Here is a 19,638-nt window from a genome sequence, read left to right as displayed (position 1 = left end):
TGGGAGGGATGGAGCAGGAACACGACTCAGGGAAGGCTGGGCTCCTTCCTGTCCTAGCTGGAGCCGAGACTGGTCCCCATGGTAACGAATCTGCCTAGAGGAAGAAGCCCTGCCCTGCCTGTGGAATTGTCCTGAGTCATCGCTTTGGGCAGAAGCCATGGGAAGAAAAGTATGACAAGGAAGGAGGCAGCCCTCATCCCAGGCCTAAACCAGGGAGACCTGGGAAAGGGGGGCTAAAGGGTGGGTGCAAAATGGCCATGGCAGGGGCTCCTGACAGGCTTGAGTCCTGGAGCTGGCCTTCCGCAATAGCATGGGCACCGCTGCCGGTGTCCTGACTGGCTGTCTTGCTGCTGAGGGCCCGGCTGCACTGTGCCAGCCAGCAGGCAGGCCCACAGCTGTACATCTGAGGCGGCCTTTGGGGAGTCACAGGTGGGGGGGCTGGGGAGGGAGGAGGCCTGCCGACAAGCAGGGCGGGCCTTGCTCACTCCAGTCCAGTGGGCGGGCTCAGACTAAGTTTCACTTCCCGCCACTGCTGCCAGCAGCAAGAACCAGCCAGTGTGCACCCGAGTCATTGCTGCTTGCCTGCCTGCCGCTTGGTAAGTGAGGACCCCCAAGGGCCTGGGGCAGGGTGGGAAGGCCATGGGTTCCACCCGCCTCTCCCCAGACTCAGCAGGCACTGGGGGGGAACAAACGCCTGACAGTTGAATGTGCTGATCGCACTAAATAGGCCATCCCACCCTCTCTGGCTTCCTGCCTTGAAAATGGGTCCTGGAGCTCACGGCAGTGCCTGCCTTCCCTCTCCTCCCCTCCTTCGATCTTACCACTGTGGCACTCACACCCACTCCCCACCCTGTGCTCCTCCCCAGGCTCAGCGGTAGGTACCCACCATGGCCTCGCAGGCCCTGCCCCAGGAGCCCATGCAGACCCTCATCTTCTTGGACCTGGAGGCCACTGGACTTCCCTTCTCCCAGCCCAAGATCACGGAGCTGTGCCTGCTGGCTGTCCACAGATGTGCCCTGGAGAGCCCTCCCAGCCCTCAGGGGCCTCCTCCCACGGTGCCCCCAACACCCCGAGTGGTGGACAAACTCTCCCTCTGTGTGGCCCCAGGGAAGGCCTGTAACCCCGCAGCCAGCGAGATCACGGGCCTGAGCACAGCTGTGCTGGCAGCCCACGGGCGTCAACACTTCGATGCAGACCTTGTCAAGCTGCTCCGAGCCTTCCTGCAGCGCCAGCCACAGCCCTGGTGCCTCGTGGCACACAACGGTGACCGCTACGACTTCCCCCTGCTGCAGGCGGAGTTGGCCATGCTGGGCTTCTCCAGGGCTCTGGACGACGCCTTCTGTGTGGACAGCATCGCTGCCCTGAAGGCCTTGGAGCAGACTGGCAGCACCCCTGAGCATGGCCCGAGGAAGAGCTACAGCCTGGGCAGCATCTACACACGCCTGTATGGGCAGGTCCCGCTGGACTCGCACACGGCCGAGGGTGACGTCCTAGCCCTGCTCAGCATCTGTCAGTGGAGGCCGCGGGCCCTGCTGCAGTGGGTGGACGCTCACGCCAGGCCCTTCAGCACCGTCAAGCCAATGTACGGGGTCACAGCCTTTATTGGAACCAACTCAAGGCCACCTGCTGCCACAGCCACTACCCTCCTGGCCAGAGGCGGAGGCTCCAGTCCCAACCTCGGGGGGAGCAGGAGGCCCAAGGTCCTACCTCCAGCGAAGGGCCCTGAAGCCTCACCCAGGGAGGGCCTGCTGGCCCCACTGGGCCTGCTGGCCTTCCTCAGCGTGGCAATAGCGACACTGTACGGGCTGTCCCTGGCTACACCTGGGTAATAGGATGAGAAAGAACGTCTGATGAATAAAGACCCCCACAGCACTGTGGTCCCTTGCCTCTACCTTCCTGGGCAGCTTTGCAGCCGCCTGCACCTCTGCCTGCACTCGGGCCGCCGGGGTGGGGGCACCGAGGGCGGTGCGGTCTTTGTCCCTCACCCTCCCCATCAGGATGGTCAGACGTCTGAGGCCAATACAAGCAGGGAAAACAGGGAAATCTAAGTGCTGGATTGAAATGGTACCTGGCCCCCTACCCAATACTTGCAGCCAAGGCTCTGAAGAAAGGGGGCAGCAGCTCCAAATGTCCGCATTTATTATAAACAAGGGTGCAGTCCCCGACTCTCAGAAACATATCAACAGGCACAAAGCTGAGACAGATGGTGAGACAGAAACAGGGACAGAGAACCCCGAGGTATTCATGTCCGGGCCAACAGCCACCCAAGGCCCCCTCCATTTTGGTCCCTTTGCTCCAGACAGTCCATTGGCCCAGGTGTCCCCCTTGCCAGGACAAACTGTGGCTGGGGGTACAGGACCTGGATATACTGTGGGGCTGGTGTGGGGGAAGCAGGGACTACAGAGGTCAGGGGGTCCCTCTCCTCCGGGACCCAGGGGTTTCAGCCTCACAGAAACGATCACATTTTGAAACAGAAAACAGGCCAAATGTTTGGCTAAGAATAAAACAAAAACACTGCAGGAAGGACACCTGAGTGTGTAGGTAGGTGGACAGAGGCCACCCTGCCCACCGCTGGCGGGGGCCAGGGCCAGCCAGGGTAGCCAGAACTGCGGGTGGAAGTGGCCCTCCAGGTGGTCCCAGGGAAGTTGCAGAAACAGTCCAGGCAGACAGCTGTCAGGGTGGGTGGGGCTCTGCCTTAGGTGTTTGGATATCAGGACGCTGCCCACCCTCCACTGGCCATGGCACAGGCTCCAGGGAGCTATGGGGTCAAAACCCAACTTAGCCAGGTCCCAAACCTCACCCACTTGCCTGAATCACAGCTCTGGTTCTTCGAAGGGAAGCACACACGCTGGGGACAAGCTGTGGCCGCAAGCAACGGCCAGCCATTCCACTGAAACCAGAACGTGCGTGCATCTTGCCCAGAGAAAAGCTGTGCAGTCCTAATGTGACAAGCCCCACCTGGTCTCCCTGGGGTGGTCTGGAAAAGAACTCCCACCTCATGCTTTGCATTTTGCTTGAGATTTCAAGGAAGCGTAATTTCAAGTGAGGAAGAGAAAAAGGTGTGGTCCCAGTAACTGGTATGGACTGTCCCACCTGTCAGCACCACCAGAAGCCTTATGTACAAACAGGACACACACACATCCTGCATGGGAGAAAAAGACCGTGCCCACATCCCCATTCACACGCACATCCACACACAGAGTATCAAGTGGCAGCCAGAGATGCAGGGCCGTTCTCAGTGGGCGGCCTTCGGGGGGTCCATATAGGCTGGGTTGTAAGGAGGCTGGCTGGCAGAGTAGGGCATGGCTGCACCTCCTGAAAATAGAGAGGACACCGGTTGGCTGGGGGTACAGCAGGGTCTTTGGGATTAAGCAGAGTCCGAGTTGGCAGTGGTACTCACCAGACAATGTCTCGTGGTAGGCTGGCGGGCCCATGGGCTGGGCCGGGTAGGGTGGTGGGTACTGTGTCGGGTAGGGTGCTGCCGCCAGCCCTGGCTGGGGGGGCATGGGGTGGTAGCCCTGGTACGACGGCCCAGGGTAGCTGGGCGGCACACTTGGAGGCTGAGGGTAAGGGGCGTGCACCACGGTGGTGGATGTGGTGGTGGTCACGACCGCTGTAAAGAGAATCCCCGTCAGGACCCCCAGGCTTGCCCTTCCCCCCAGCTTAGCCGAATCAGGGTCCCAGTCAGCTCCCCTTGCCCCCCTGGGGTCTGTGCACAAGGGCCCAATGGGCATGCTCACGGCGTGGTCGGCGGCACATCTTGTACAAACAGCAGCAGGAGCAGGTGAAGCAGACGATGATGGTGACAACAAAGAGCACAAAGATGGTCAGGCCAATGGCCACAGTCGCCCCGAACCTGCCGAAGAGCCGGGCGTGACCAAGGCCCCCCCATACCCAGGACCAGCAGGCCGCAGCCCACCCACCCCAGGGGGCACCCCTCTTGCTGAAGGAGGTCGGGGAACAGATACAGCAACTTCCGGTGTGTAGTTTGAACCTGTTTCAGTCTCATTTCCTCATGCATAAAATGGGTTGTGAGACTAGGTAAAGCACCCCCCTGGGGTCTGCCCCCCAGTCCCCCCCCTAGGAGTATGGGAGGGCATTTTCTGTGCCTCCCACCATACACACATCTTACCCACCCCACCAACCGTCAGCAGATGGTCACCGAGCACATGCCACAAGCCAGGCACTGTGGTCTGAGCCAAAAACTCAGCGATGGGTGAGACAGACCAACCTGTGGCCTCTGGGAGCCCACAGGCCACTGTAGGAGGCAGATGCTGGAGGTAAAATGACTCAGGAAGCACATGGGACGAAGCTGGGGAGAAGTTCCAGGACAGCAGAGACCAGTGTGGCCAGAACAGCAAGGACAGCAATGCAGCGAACGCAGCCTCTGCGCGTCGCCCCGGGCAGGGCTGTCCCCGAGGTGACCTGAGCCTGCTGGGTGCGAGCACCAAGCCCGCTGTTCACATGCACCTCCGTCTGGGCTTCACAGGGCGGGTAAACTAAGAGCCAGATGGATGACATGGAGGGGCTGGAGGTGCCTTGACTTCTGGAAAAGGAGGCCACTCGGCTTGACCCAGGCCCCTCAGCAAGGATGATGATGGTGGAGGGCCTGCTCTTTGAGAAAGCAGGCCCTGGACCGGAAGTTCACCCAAACTGACTTTCAAGGGCAGAAAGAACCTGTGCTAAGCTCCCCTGCTCCCAGAGGCCAAGCTCTATTCTAATAAAAGGCAAATGCTTAGCAACTGCACCAAGCCCGTTAAACCTGGAAAGAGCCTGGTGAGCTGTCGGGTATCTGCCTCCTGAGGCCCAGGGCAGGGCTGTGGGGGCTTCCACCTCATGCCCAGACCAGCAGCACCCCCTCAGCAGGGCCCTGCGCCACAGCCTAGGGACAGAAGGAGGGCAGACTCTTCACACTCCAGACTCAAAAATAGCCAACAGCATTTGCAAAGCAGGAGTCACTGACTGCTGTGCGGCCAGAACAGGCCCCAAGACAGGACTGTCAGTCAGCTCCTCCCATACCCTCTGCTGACCCAGGGAATGGAGACACACATACATTCAGGGACGATCAATGACAGTGCCCTCATCTTTAATCTCTCCCATCTCCTTCTCTTCCTCACTTTCACTCTGTCACACACACACACACACACACACACACACACACACACAGTATGACACCCAGTCTCACCCCATGTTAGCCTCCACTTTCACTCAGAGTACTGCACCCCCGACTTCCCTCTTTCCATCGTGGGCCACTCAATTTCAATCTCCTCCCCTTTCAGAGAAAAGGAAAGCAAATCTCCTAGGCCCTCCCCTATCGTGACGTCAGCAGCAGGAAGGACAGACAGGGGACCCTCTTAAAGACACAGCGCACCAGGTGCCCAACTGTTCCCAGCTGTGTGATGAGTAGGGAAGGGCCAGGAGTGGGGAGGGAGGCAGGCGCTCAGGCTGTCTTCCCAGGACAATGCCACCACGGGGTGAGGGGTGAGAGAGACACCCAGACTCAGTGTGCCTGAATCACTCCTGCTCAGACCCTGCTCAGCCGGTTCCAGCCACCCTCCTTGACGGGCAACTTCAGCTACCTAGGGCTACAAGCAGGACCTTGGGGCCCCCTCTGCCACCCTGCCAGGTCTGCTCATGTGACTCTCCACTCAAAAGCCTACTATGGCTCCTGTAGCTCTTGGGATCACTCAGGAATTTGCTTTATAATTTATTTGTTACATTGTGTGTGTGTGTGTGTGTGTGTGTGTGTGTGTATACTTTCCTGTACATTATTAAAGTTGACCAGAAAGAAAATCTATTTGTCTCACTAGATAGTAAAGCTTACAATAAGGCAAATTTTTAATCTTTCATTAAAAGTCTAAATACAGTAACACTCCTGTGTGGTCTAGGACTCCCACTTTCCCGCTGTACTCCAGCCACATCACCCTCCTTTCAGCTTTGGAAAGCACCAGGCTGTGTCCTACCTCAGGGCCTTTGCACTTGCAGTTCCTCCTGCCTGGTCTACCTTTGTCTTCCTCCCATCCCCATATCAATTTTTGTTCAGCCTGAAGCTCAAAACATCACTTCCTCAGGGACACATTCCCTGACCATGCAGATGAAATCAGACTTCTTGACATATGCTCTTACAGAATCAAATTCCTGTCTATCTCAGTTTATAAACACTCACTCCATGCGAGCATTTGGTTAACTTGCAGCTAGCCTCTGGCTTGTGGGTTCATGGAGGCATAGACTGTACCTGCTTTGGGCCATCACTGTATCTCCAGCACCTGGCATATAGTAGGTGCTCAGTAAGTCTCTGACAAATGAATACATTCACTCAGGCCCCCATGGCAGCACTAAGCAGGACTGCCAGGCATGATGCTCCAAGGAAGCACAACATTTCAGGGGTGGTTGCAGAGTGTGGCAGGGCCCATGGCCACAACAGGGCATGATACTAACAAAACCGTACCTCTGAGGGGAATGGGGCTTCCCATGGCTGGTGCTACCTCCCAGATCAAGGAGTCTAAAGGCCAAGTTCAGAAGGCAGAATTGGGTGGCCCCCAGCAGGCTGAAGACTCCCAATGTTCAGATTGTGAAAGCGCTGTCTCTGGAGCTTGGACACTAGCTCTCACTATAATGTTGACAAGGCAGTAGACCGGCCATGACACAGCACGTGTGAGAGCCAGCACAGGTTCACCGCGGCCACACCTCACCTAACGGACCTCCGGGCCTTTCCCCTGCACTGTCACAGTGGAGTCGGGGCAGAACAACATGGCTGTCTGGGGCCCATGGCCAGAGACCCTATCACTCAGGTGCCGAAAAACATACCAATCTTGCCCAATCGTCCTGTGAGGCGCAAGGATCTGGGAAGGGACAATGAAATCAGAATCCAAAGAATCACGACAAGGGACCAAGGCAGCTCTGGGGAGGGAACAAGCAGAGAATGCACACGGCCACCAACTATTCAACAGAGCAGGATGGGACTCATCTGCCAAAGTTGGGGTGGGGGTGGAGGGCTGCAGAAGACCTAAGCCAGCCCCAAGCCCACAGGTAACATGGCTTCACTATGGGAAGTACGGTGCCCATGTCAAGGACACCACCCATCCCGGCTACGCCAGGCAGATGTGGGCTCATCTAGATCCCTGCGCTGACCTGGTGCCTTGTTCTTGGGGAACCCAAGGAGTCACCCAGAGGGAGAGCCAAGGGCAAGGATCCAAGAATGAGGAGGAGGAGGGAGTTGGTGGCAGGGAGTGAGGGTGGAGCTGGCACAGGTCCCTGGAGCTCCCAGCTGCGACGCAGGCAGCAGGGGCTGGACACCACCAAGAAGCCAACACTCCAGTAGACAAACAACAGTGCCCTTGGCAGAGGGGCAGCGCACAGATGCTCACCCAAGAGGACATCTCCTTGGGGCTCAGACAGGCAGCCACCTGAGGGCATTCACAGAAGTGTCATTGACAACCCTGTCCTTCTACCCAACTATAACCAGCTCCCCAAGCCCTAAACCTTTATAAGGCAGGCGCTGTGGGAATCACTGGGGCTCTGCTCAAAAAGCAGAGACGGGCAGGGGGAAAATAGGAGGGGACCACTACTTCAGTCATCTGCACTTCCCAGTGGGTGGGCAATACAGCCTGGGTGGGTGGCGTGGGGGGCAAAGCAGGGCAGGGAGGCTGCAGGGCACACCCGCAAGACTCCATGGTGTGCAAACCACGGTGTGCAGTCAGGCTGACCAGGCCTGCTTCTGGGAGTACACCTTGGGGAGGGAGAGGTGACCCAGTCACCTCCCTGCCACCACAGCCCCAGGAAGCCACTTCTCCTCCTGTGCCCCCTCTGGCTGTCCCCTCTCTCCACTTTCCCAGCTCAAGTCCCCACCGTTGCAAAAGTAGCCTTCTTCAACCTGATTCCTCCTCCAACTCCTGTCTTACTTCTCATTCGTTCACGGCCAAGTCTCCACGGAGCTGTCTACACTCACCTCACTGCACACGCTTCCAACTCACTTCAATTTGCTCTACTGGACAGCTCCTGCCAAGGGGGCCATGGCCTCCGTGGTGTGGAAGCCACATTTCCCAACACAGTCCAGGCCGCCTTCCTGTCTCCTCCCCCTCAGGTCCCTGCCGCCAGCCCTCAACGGTTGTTGACCCTCAGATTCAGTCCTCAAAACATTCATCCCACCCAAACCAAGCCCTTCACCCCAAACCAACTCTCCATCCTAAATCCTCATGCTGGGCACGACCTCTGACTCTGTCACTACAGCAGAGACCAGGGCACCCCCGACCCCTTGCCACTCCCTTAGCTCCCTCCCTAACAGACAGTTACTGAATGCCTGGTCTCCAGCTCACTTGGCCTCACCAAGCACAGTCTGCCTCTAGCCTCCAGCACATGGGACTAAGAAGCCATGGCTGCCTCCCGTGGCCGCCTGCCTGGTCTCCTCATCCTCCACGGAGCAGCTAGAGAGGTCTTCTTCCTAAAACACCATTCAGAACCCGCAGTGTCCAGAAGCCTCCGTGGTGTTCACTGTCATCAGGACAAGGCCCCCTCCTGGGCGGCCTGCAGGCCCACACCCTAGACGGCAGACTCCCCTGAGACCATCTGAAAGCCCACAGTTCTGGACATGCAGGGAGGGGTGCTTCAAAAGCTCAGTCTCCATCAGCTGAGGGGGCAGGATCAGCCCCCCGCCGGGAGGGAGCACGGGCTGCACTTCCTGCCCTCCCGCACTCTCAGGACTCCGGCCTCAATTCCCCTGCAGCCAGTGAGGCCCCACACCCGCCCAGGCCCACAGGGCAGGATGGGGCAGGGCAAGAACTGGACACCCACACAGGCCCAGAGCCCAAAGTCTCTTCCCCCAAAGGATCAACCAGGCCTGGGCAGATCTTCTCCTGAGAGGGGCTTCTACACCGACCAGGGCAGGGACAGACAACATGGGGAACAGACTCCACCGGGGAAATTCACACGAGTGGCTGCACAGCCATTCCATCCACATGAGATGTGGAGTCATGAGACCTGTTATGGTGGCAAAAAGACAGGGAAGGAACCTGGCCAAGGAGACTGGAGTTTGGGAGAATGGGTTGTTCCTTGGCCCCGACAGGAGGGCCCTGACATGGTAACCACGACCCATAAACCTGACACAGGTAGGTACTGGGCATCATCAATTGTCTGAGTAGCTTTGCCCCACAATTATCACCCTATCACCATGCACCCGGCATTGCCACAGCCCCTATCACTGCCACCATTGTCACCATTACCCCACCCTTGTACCCACCACCCGTATCCCCATCACATCTCGCTGCCACCATCGCCCCACCACCACCATCTCACCACAACTGCTTCCTATCACCATACACTGCCTGTCACCCCATCACCATACATGTCCCCAGCACCCCCAGCACCATCAGCCTATCCCCACCACCACACACAGCACTGCCACGATCGCCCCATGCCTGTCACTCCCTCGACTCTCCTACACCCATCAGTCACCCAGGCCTACCCCCTCACTTAGGTCAATATGAGCCCCCACCCTTGACCTTTCACATGTCAACCCCCCACCACAGTCACCCCCATTGCCAACACCCCAGCACAATGATAAGGACACAAATTCCAAACATAAGGATCAAGTGTCTTGGTGGTCAGATATGGTAACAACTTCCCTGCCACTCCAGTCCCCACAGCCATCACCCGAGCCCCCCTGAGCCCCCTTGTCACCTCTGCCAGGAAGACGCACCCAGCCTGCAGGTTTTATTTACCCTGACATGGGGTCGCTGTCTATGTCGGAGCGGAACTTCAGCGACTCGGCCAGCTCCCGCACATGGTCTGCGTTCTCCCTGATACTGTCAAAAATGCAAAGAGGAAACCTCACAATTAGCACAACAAGGCCCACCCAGTGTACCAGGAGCAAACAAACACTACATGCGTGCACACACAGGACATGTACATGCGCCAACCCGCTACTGGCGCATGGAGACAGCCCTGGTGGCCCCTGGGGCATAGGTATCACCCCCCCCGGGTCTCAGGCTACAATGCCACACATTCTTCTCAAGTGCACATGGGACAAAAACCAGCACAGGCCACACGTGAGGCCACCAAAAGAGTCTGATGAGATTTGAAGACAGCTGTCCTACAAAGTATCTTCTCCAATCACAAAGGGATGAAGTCAGAAATCAGGAACAGAAGACTAAAAAGCCACAAAGTTAAAAAAAACAAAAAAGGAATGCTAAAAATAACTCATGCCTTGGGAAACTACTAGTTAACATGGCACAAAAAAGAAACAATAACAACAAGAAAAACCCTGTGGGTTTAAAGAAATCCTAAAGGAAATTAAGAAATATGTAAAACTGAATGATAATGAAAATACTAAAGGTCAAATTCGTAAAACACAGCTAATGTAGTTCTTAGAGGGAAATTTGTATCTTAAATACTGAGATGGGGAAAAAGTTATAGGGCAAACCCAAAATGTAATATAAGGAAGGAATTAATCAAAGTAAGTACAAAAATAAAAGAAAAATGGCCACAGAAAATAAGAGATTAACAACACCAAAGCTGGTAGACCTCTGGCAAGACTAATCAAGAAAAGGAGAAATGATACAAAAAGAAAAAAATACAGAATAAAAAAGGGGAAATAACTACAGGAACAAGAGAGATTTTTAAAAAATAATAACCTTGTTAGGATTCTGACTTGAACAAACTACCCACGAAGAAATTTTTGAAACAAGTGAAGTCAACTAAAGACAGACAAGTATTGAAAGCTCTTAATGAATTACTGTTAATTGTGCCATATGTGTCATTGACACAGTGGTTTAATTTCTTTTTAAAGGACTCATTTGTACTAATATAAACTAACAGTTAAGGAGAAATGTTTATGATATCTGGGATTTGTTTTTAAATAATCCAGAAGAAAAGAAAAAGTGGCAGGAGGTGTGTGGAACTGTGTCAGAGTGTTGGTAACCATGGAAGTGGGTGATGGATATACGGAGTTATTCTCTCTGCTTTTGTAGTTATTTGAAAATTTTGGAGTTATTTGAAAGTTAAATGTAAAAATAAATAACATTTCAAAGCCTTAGGAACAACTATACCCTAATAAGTATGAAGGACAACCCATAAAGCTGAGGAGAAAATATTTTTAGAAATCAGTGTGAAGGAGGAAGCATTTGAAATCTTGCTCCCCAGCATGAGGTCTGACAATTAAGTTCCTCAATTAACTTGTTGCAATGATGTTGCTAAACTTTTTTGATATCAGAGGGATTATTCATTATGAATTTGTACCAACTGGACAGTTAACCAAGTTTACTATTTGAAGTGCTGAAACGGCTGTGTGAAAAAGTTAGACAACCTGAACTTTTCACCAACAATTCATGGCTCTTGCATCACGACAACGCACCAGCTCACAGGGCACTGTCTGGGAGGGAGTTTTAAGCCAGTAAATAAACAACTGTATTGGAACACCCTTCCTATTCACCTGATCTGGGCCCCCTATGCTTCTTTCTTTACCTGAACATAAAGGAAATATTGAAAGGAAGACATTTGATGACATTCAGGAAATCAAGGGTAATACGACGACAGCTCTGATGGCCATTCCAGAAAGAGTTCCAAAATTGCTTTGAAAGGCGGACTAGGTGCTGGTGTCAGTGCATAGCTTCCCAAGGGGAGGACTTCGAAGGAGACTGTAGTGATATTCAGCAATGAGGTAGGTAGCATTTTTTCTAGGATGAGTTCGTGAACTTAATTGTCCGACTTCATATGTCGTCAGTTTGGCTCAAATAAACTCTCATACAAACTCTCTTTGAAAAAAGAAAATCAGTGTGCAGGCTTGGCGAGCAATGACACAGGGAAGAGTACCAGGCTGGGATCCAGTGGTGGGATCCAGTGGTGGGATCCAGTGGTGGAAGGCTGGGAAGAAAGATCCGTGGACGTGAGCCTGGCCTCTGAGGCCCTTTTTCTCCGGGGGACATTAGCCAATTTCAAGGGGCAGCTGAGAGGCTAAGAAGAACTTCTTCTTTTTTTTTTAAACGTTTATTTTAAGTGAGTTTTTCCAGGACCCATTAACTCCAAGTCAAGTAGTGGTTTCAATCTAGTTATGGGGGGCACAGCTCACAGTGGCCCCTGTGGGGATCGAACCGGCAACCTCGTTGTTAAGAGCACTGTGCTCTAACCAACTGAACTAACTGGCCACTCCAGGAGAACTTCTGAAAGCTTCAGGTGATAGAGATTAGATACAGAGCCCACCAGGTGGGGAGGCTCTGATGACTGCCACTCACTTGGGCTGGGACCTGAAAAGCTGCATCCCAAGAGGAAGGGAGAAAATTGCCACACAGCATGACTATTTTTGAAGAAAATCCTAACGGTCTCTGGATACAGATTCAATTTATAAAAATTATATCTATGTCAATAAATAATTATATAACAAAAACTTTAAACTGTGCTATTTACAGTACCATCAAAACAATCAAAAACTTAGGGAAAAACACCATGAAAGATATACAAGGCTTTACCATAGAAAACTATAACACATAATTAAGAGAAAATGAAAGAAAACCTAAATACATGGACAGATATGCTGTGTGGATGAATTCGAAAACTCAATATAGTAAAATATCAATTCTACAACAATAGCCTATAAAGTCAATGCAATCTAAGCTGATTTTCATGACAAGCTGATTCTAAAATTTACATGCAAAATAAAAGGCCAAAAATAACTAAAACAATACTGAAGAATATCAAACCTTACTATAAAGCTATAGTAATTATGAGTCTTTTAGCTCAAGGAGACACGAATAGGCCAATGTTAACATAATAGAGGGCCTAAAGACATATCCCTCCATGTTTGGACACTCAATTTATAACAAAGTTGGCACGGCAGAGCGATAGAAAAAAGGTCGTTTTCTCAATAAATGGTGTTGGGTCGACTAGATATTCATATTAAAAAATAAAATTTGATCTCTACTTACATCTACTACTAGCCACATACTTAAAAGAAATGCATACACATGTACACCAAAAAATAAGTACAAGAATGCTCACAGCAGCAGTTTGTAACAGCCAAAAAAATGGATACGCTCCAGAGTTCCACCAACATTAGAATGGAAAAATGACGGTATAAAACTAAATACCACACATCAAGGAAAATGAACAAACACCACACTATGGTGCTTCACATGCAACTCACATGTGAAGAGAAGGAAACCAGATACAGAACAATAGGCAAATACATATGATTTTATTTGTATGTCTATACATGTCTATCTAACAGGTGTAGCAGGTTAATGGATACCTTTACGGTTACCAGAGGGGATGTTAATGGGAAGGCACATGAGGGGGCTTCTGGGGCACTGTGATGTCCTATTTCTTGACCTGGATAAGTGGTAATTACATGGATGTGCTTACTTTGTGATAATTCACTAAACTGTACACTTCAGATTTGTGTAATTTTATTTATATATAATATATAATATATAATAATATATAATATATAATATATAATATATAATATATAATATATAATATATAATATATAATATATAATATATAATATATAATATATAATATATAATATATAATATATAATAAAAGCTCTCAACTTATGAAAGCTTTTTTACTCCCCCTACCAGAAAAGAATTAAACTATATAATTTAGGCATTCATGCTTGGGTGTTACAATTCTAAAGGAAAGCAAGGTTATATAAAAGTTAGAATAACAGTTACCTTTGTGGGGTGAGAGAAGCAACACTATGGGGAGTGAGCTCACAGATGCTTCCGAGTTGCTGGCAATGTTGTATGTATTATATTAACCTGTATGGTGATTACCCAGATATTTGTTTTATGATAAGTCACTGAGCATTTTGTGCACTTTTCTGTATGTGAATTATATTTTACAATATATCAATATAAAAAAAACCTCAATGGATGACTTTAACAGCAGATTAGACACAGTTGAAGAAAGACCTGAGTGAACTGAGAGGTTAGAAGACATTATCCAGAATGCAACATAGAGATAAAAATATGAAAGAGAGACTATTAGAGGTGGACACTGGAGCAGAAGATGTAGCATATGTCTAATTGGAGTTCCAGAAGAAAAAAAGGAAAGGAAGGGTAACATTTAAATAAGTAATGGCAAAGAATTTTCTAGAACTGATGAGACACTAAACCACAGATTTAATAAGCTCAACAAATCCACAGCAACATAGACAAAAAGAAATCCATACCTAGATACATCATAGGATGACTGAAGAACACCAAAGGCAAGAAAAAAAAATCTTTAAACACGCCAGATGTACACACAACATGGGTGGGTTTTAGGAACACTGTACTGAGTGGAAAAAGGAAGGGGGTTCATTGTACCACAAAACAAAATGGACTTTGCAAGAACAGAAACAACCACAAGAATATGGCAGACTGGTTGCCTATAGGGTGACAGAGGAAACGAAACTATCTTGGGAGACTAAAATAAATACATAAGAGGGTGGGGGCCTGGTCTTGTCCAGACAACGACGATCACCTGGCATGAGCTGAGGAGGATGGCCACCTCAATCCCTTACACCTGTGGCCAAACACAAAAGAAACAAAGAATGTGGCAAAGGGAGAGATATGCAGGGGCCTGGAACGTTGGCTTCTATCCATGAAATAGTCTACACCCGAGGTGCAGTGCAAATCCATGGGCCACACCAGTACACAGGCATGGCACCCGATGGGGCATATGCCCATGCACTGTGCCCTTCAGGGCCCACAAGATGGTACCTGCACAAATCACATACAACATCCCCCCCAGGTGCATGTACATACTGCGTGGTACAGTCATGCCAAGGTGCCCACCCTCGGGATATGTTGGTCCAAGTACACACCCAGGGTTGAGTCACAGGACCAGCTGAGGCCACAAACCCCTGAGAAACCTGCTCAGCCCAAGGCTAGGGGAGCTGGAGCCCTCCAGGCAAAGGGAGAGAGAGGCAAGGGACTAAGTGAAGAGGGTCTGGGGAATCCAGCCCAGAACAGAGACTCCCCGACCCAATGCTCCGCCACCATCCAGAGAGGTCTGAAGGGCTGAGGGGAAGGGCTATTTCCCTTCCATGCACACTCCCACTGGGGCAGGCTCCAGCCACCCACCCTGTGACCACGGATGCACCCACCTGCTTTCAAAATCAGCACACCCTTCCTGGTTCCACACAAATTTCTTCAGCACATCAGAGCAGCAGTACTGGCTGTAACAGGTGCCGCAGCAGAAATCAGGACAGGACTTGGGGAAGAGGTTGTATCCACTGGGAGCTATACACACTTCATCCTGGGCTGGAGAATAGAAACACTTGTTCACCTGTGTCCACATGCTGAAGCCTCACACCAGGACTCAGCCATGGCCCAGGCAACACAGCCCTTTCCCCAGCACAGCCAGCAGGCACAAGCATGCTGGGCCATTGCTGAGCCATCCGAGTCACTGGCCACCTCGGGCTACTACCCTAACCATCCTTGCCTCCTCCCCCCCGGGCCACAGCAGATGTACCTAACTGGGCTCTCTCTTTCCCCACCAGTCTGCTTGCCTTCTGAAGGGAGAGTGAACTTTCCAAAGTGTGAGTCTGACTGGGCCACTTCTACTCTCACACCATCCCTGGTTCACACTGCCTTAGGAATAAGTCCAAGTCCGCAAAGCAGAATCCAGACTGCAAAGGGCCTTGAAGGTCACCCCAACTTTTCAGTCCTATCCACATTCTGTCCATATTCTTTGTGTCTTCAAATCTACGTCAAATTTGAAGTATTCTTCGTGTCTTCAAATCCACCCCCACCTTCAAATCTACTCCAGGCCACCCTCTCCAGAAGCCGCCCAAGCTCAGCAGTCACACAGCTGAACAGTAACACTCCCGACCAGCTGCTGGGGACCAGGCACTGGACAGGCCAATTCGTGATCGCCATTCCCTCTCCCCACCACTCAGCCACAGCACCCTCAGCCCCTGCTGGACATTACAATGTCAGGGGCCCAGTGGTCACAGACCACACCCCCACTTAGGCTGTTTCCTGACCAATTCACCATCGTCCACTGTCACACCCACCAGACAAGTGTCCATGCAGCACTTAGTCCTGCACTGGGCCTGCAGTCTGTGCTCTCAGTGGCCAGGCCTCCAAGGCAGTGGAACCATTTCAATCCCCAGAACCACCACAAGGCTCTAGCCCACAGAATTTGAATCTAAGGACATCCCCACAGGCTGGTAAGGATAGAGCTTCAGTCCACAAGGTCATGCTTAGGGGACCTGGCTAACAAGAGTGGAAAGTGACCCAGGGCTTTGGGTGACCACAAGGTTTGCAAACTTCCAGGAAGCTGCTACAGCCATATGTTCCCAAGCATCCTTACGCTACCTTAGCAGAGATCTAGCGCCCACCAGCAGGATGGGAAGTCCAGGACTCTGCCTGGACCCTAAATGGAATCAGCCAGTCCAGCAAGGCGCAGATGACTATGGTGGATTGGGGCTAGGTCTGATGATAAACCTTGTCATGTGGTTGTCACCTGGAAACAGCCCTGGTACAGCACTGGGACTCTAGAGACCCAGCCCAGTCAGTGTATAACGTACCCTGGGGCCATCAGCAGAGCAAGGCCCACTGAGTAACCTGCTTGAGAAGAGATAACAGGAATAGGGTGTGGGGTGTGGGAGGGGTACTTTGTTCTTAGCAGCTCCAGGCAGAACCCTACTCCCAGCAAAGCTGTGGGGCAGAGGTGGGACCACCAACAGGCCTAGCCCAGCCAGCTGTCCACCTGACAGCAGATCTGGTCAGCATGGCCCAAGCTACTGGGAGGCAGAGATGACCCACCACCACCTCTAGCAAGGTTTTTACAGCCTTTAGAGCCACAACCCAGCCCAAGCGTCTAAGCTGAGGCTGAAGACAAACACCAGTGACTCTGTTTGGGCCCAGAGCCCAATGTTCTTTGAACCCCAGAGACTCTGGACAAGGCTCTCCAGATCTCACTGGACCACGGAGCAGGGCTCTGCCTCTTCTTTCCCACCCCAGGTCCTCCAGATTCCTCACAGACCCCAGGAAATAAGGTCCTTCCCCTCCAGGAAGCCACACATCCAGAAGGACCTTTGGCTGCCTGTGGCTGGACAGGAGGGTGCCGTTTCAATTTCTAGCCCTAAAAGGCCCCCAGACTGGCCTTCTTCCCGTCTGTGAATCATTAGTGTACAGCCAACCAATCAACACATACAGTTAGTTGTGTCTCCTCCAGCCGGAGGCCCGCCTCAGCTGCCTCCAGGAACACAAGGGCCTAGGAGGCAGCGGGTGGGGGCAAGGGGGCTCCCAGCCAGTAAACAGAGGCCAATGTAAGACCTCTGATGGAGAGGCCAGGCCTCCCAGCTGCCACCACGCGGGGCTAAGGCCAGGCAGGGAATCCTACTCTAGCTTCTGAGGAGTCAATGCCTTGAAACATCCACCAGAGGGAGGACAGACCCCCCCACCCCCCACCCCCGCCCCCCACCCCCACCTTCACCCCCCCCACACACACACACACAATTCCAGGACAGAACAATGGTGGCAGCTGCCTGGGGTCTGGGCAGTGTCAGTTCAGGCAGGGAGGGGTGCTGGGGGGAGAAGAGGTCAGTCCTGGGGGTTTGCTGACTGCCTCGGATTTATTAGGGGTGGGAGTGCCAGGGTGGGGGCACTGTGGGGATGGTAATGCCGGGGCTCGGTTCAGGTCCGGAGCAGACGTGGCTGGCCCCGTCCCTGGCCGGGACAAACTCCCCCACCCCCAAAGGCTCACCACCCGGAGGCGGCAGCAGCAGCAGCAGGAACAGCAACAGGATCCGTGCCGTGGGGGCCAGAGCGGCCATGGCTGGGCAGACAGACGGATGGACAAACGGACAGAAGCACCAGGGTCTCGGTGCAGCCGCTGCTCCAGGGACCCGCGCGGCCACCCGCTTCTTCGCCACGCCCCGGCGGGTTCCGGGAACCCCGCCCAGGAGGAAGAGGAGGAAGCAGGGTGAGGCAGGGGAGGGGATGCCGACGCCCTCCCAGCGCCCGTGTGGCCCCACACGTCCGGCGTTCGCACGAAATCTCGGGACAGCCCAAGTTGCCTTCTGCTCTCCGGATACTTCCCGGCCCCAACCCCCAGTGGCCGGAGGGGGTCTCGACGGGAACCTGCACCGACACTTGAGCGCCTGCTTTGCGCCGGAGACCGACATAGCCCCTCCCCGCGCCTGGGGCTCGCCTGGGGCTCCTCCAGTGCCCAGCGAATCCTCCCTCTCCAAGAGCTACCTGAGGACCAGGTGACGTGTTGCGACAGTGCCCACAGCACACCTGGGTGCGCAGTAAGCGCCCAATAAATGTTGGTTCCCTTCCGGAAGTCTAATCCGGAGGCCTCCAGGGACCCCAGCTCTGAGCACACAACATCGCCTCTCCCCTGGGGTGAGGCCTGTATTGCTGTGGTCACCAACCCCCCAGTCCAAGCAGGCTCAGCCCGGGACCTGGGCAAGCCTGGCTCAAGTGGCTTGGTCTAAGGGATAGAAACTAGCAGCTCCCAGGCACACACTAGGCTCCTCGGGGTTCAGGGGAGTGCCTGCTGGCACACATCCTTGCCTGCCCCCAGCACGTGCTCGTCACAAGGCAGGGAGATGGAGCAATGGATGACAGTGGTCCTGTCCTGCCTGCACTGTGGGGCACACAGTGGAGTGCTGCCTTACTTTGGGCTGCTGTAACAAAACACCACAGACTCAGTAGTTTATAAACACATTTATTTTGCACAGTTCTGCAGACTAGGAAATCCAAGACCATGGTGCCAGCAGATTGTGTATCTGATGAGTCACCTTCCTGGTTCTAGATGGCCATCTTTTCCCTCTGTTCTCACATGGCTGACAGGCCAAGGGACCTACCTCTCCAGGGCCTCTTTTATAAGGAGACAAAGGAATCCCATTCTTGAGGGCTCCACCCTTCCATCTAAACCCACCTCCAGATATGGACACCCTGGGGATTAGGATTTCAACACACAATCTGGGAAGGGCGGGAACATTAAGTATTCTTTTTTTTTGCAAGCATTTCTTTGCCCAGGATCTCTGACCTGCGCCCACCCAGCACCTGACACATTCAGTACATTATATACTTCAGGCAGCAAACACAAAATGTCACACTAACTGGGCACCCAAGCAATGTGTACACGCTGTGTGCCACCACATGTTCTCACCTGAGGGCAGAGGTATGCTGTGACAGCTTTGATATCGTGGGCTTTTAGCACGAGTTCACCTGTTGTTTTGGTCATTTTTGGCCTGTTGTTTTCTTTCTTTAACAGCACACAGGTGGGAGCAGAGGTGTGAGGATCCAGGTAGGATGAGGGCCCCTCTCTGACACAACTCAGCCGCATCCTGCCTGGCTGCCTCTACCCCCTCACCTCAGTTGAAAAAGGGAATAAAGGAGCCCCTTCAGCCCATGGACCACGTTCCCCAGAGCACTGCCAGAAATCACTCCCCCAGGGGATGGGCTGTCTCAGCCCCCAGTCCTCTGTGTGCCCCCCTCTCAGGCTGAACTGTAGCTGTTTGCGCATCCATCTCCCCAGGAACCCTGTCAACCTTAGCCCAGTGCCCATCCTGTCCCTGTCCTGAGCTGTCTTCTACTTTCCCCTTCAGGTCCACCCTTCACCTATCCTGGGGCTCCCTCTTCTTGGGCTGCTGGTTGAGTTTAGCCAATAGAAGGCAGCCGAAGGAGGTAGGAGGGC

General features: G+C 52.9%; 2 protein-coding genes across 4 annotated transcripts; one reads left to right on the top strand and one right to left on the bottom strand.

The window, feature by feature from the left end:
* The first annotated feature begins 12 nt into the window (after positions 1-12).
* Positions 13-1,877, top strand: TREX1 (three prime repair exonuclease 1). Its single transcript, XM_074312405.1, has 2 exons — positions 13-596; positions 867-1,877. The coding sequence occupies exon 2, from the start codon at positions 888-890 to the stop codon at positions 1,827-1,829; it is 942 nt and encodes a 313-aa protein (XP_074168506.1). The 5' UTR covers positions 13-596; positions 867-887; the 3' UTR covers positions 1,830-1,877.
* Positions 1,878-2,122: 245 nt separating this feature from the next.
* Positions 2,123-18,130, bottom strand: SHISA5 (shisa family member 5). Of its 3 annotated transcripts, XM_019723941.2 has the most exons (6): positions 17,695-18,130; positions 15,086-15,242; positions 9,717-9,800; positions 3,741-3,856; positions 3,401-3,613; positions 2,123-3,315 (listed from the first exon to the last, which is right to left on the bottom strand). In XM_019723941.2, the coding sequence occupies exons 1-6, from the start codon at positions 18,113-18,115 to the stop codon at positions 3,236-3,238; spliced, it is 1,071 nt and encodes a 356-aa protein (XP_019579500.2). In that variant the 5' UTR covers positions 18,116-18,130; the 3' UTR covers positions 2,123-3,235. The 3 variants fall into 3 exon arrangements, with proteins under 3 accessions (XP_019579500.2, XP_019579501.2, XP_019579502.1); XM_019723942.2 differs by lacking the exon at positions 9,717-9,800; XM_019723943.2 differs by lacking the exons at positions 9,717-9,800; positions 15,086-15,242; positions 17,695-18,130 and adding an exon at positions 5,186-8,143.
* Positions 18,131-19,638: the final 1,508 nt, after the last annotated feature.

The sequence above is a fragment of the Rhinolophus sinicus genome, linkage group LG10 (genome assembly GCF_036562045.2).
Source record: "Rhinolophus sinicus isolate RSC01 linkage group LG10, ASM3656204v1, whole genome shotgun sequence".
NCBI lineage: Eukaryota > Metazoa > Chordata > Mammalia > Chiroptera > Rhinolophidae > Rhinolophus > Rhinolophus sinicus.
Note: the sequence above shows the minus strand (reverse complement) of the source record. Positions and strands in the feature narration are given on the sequence as shown.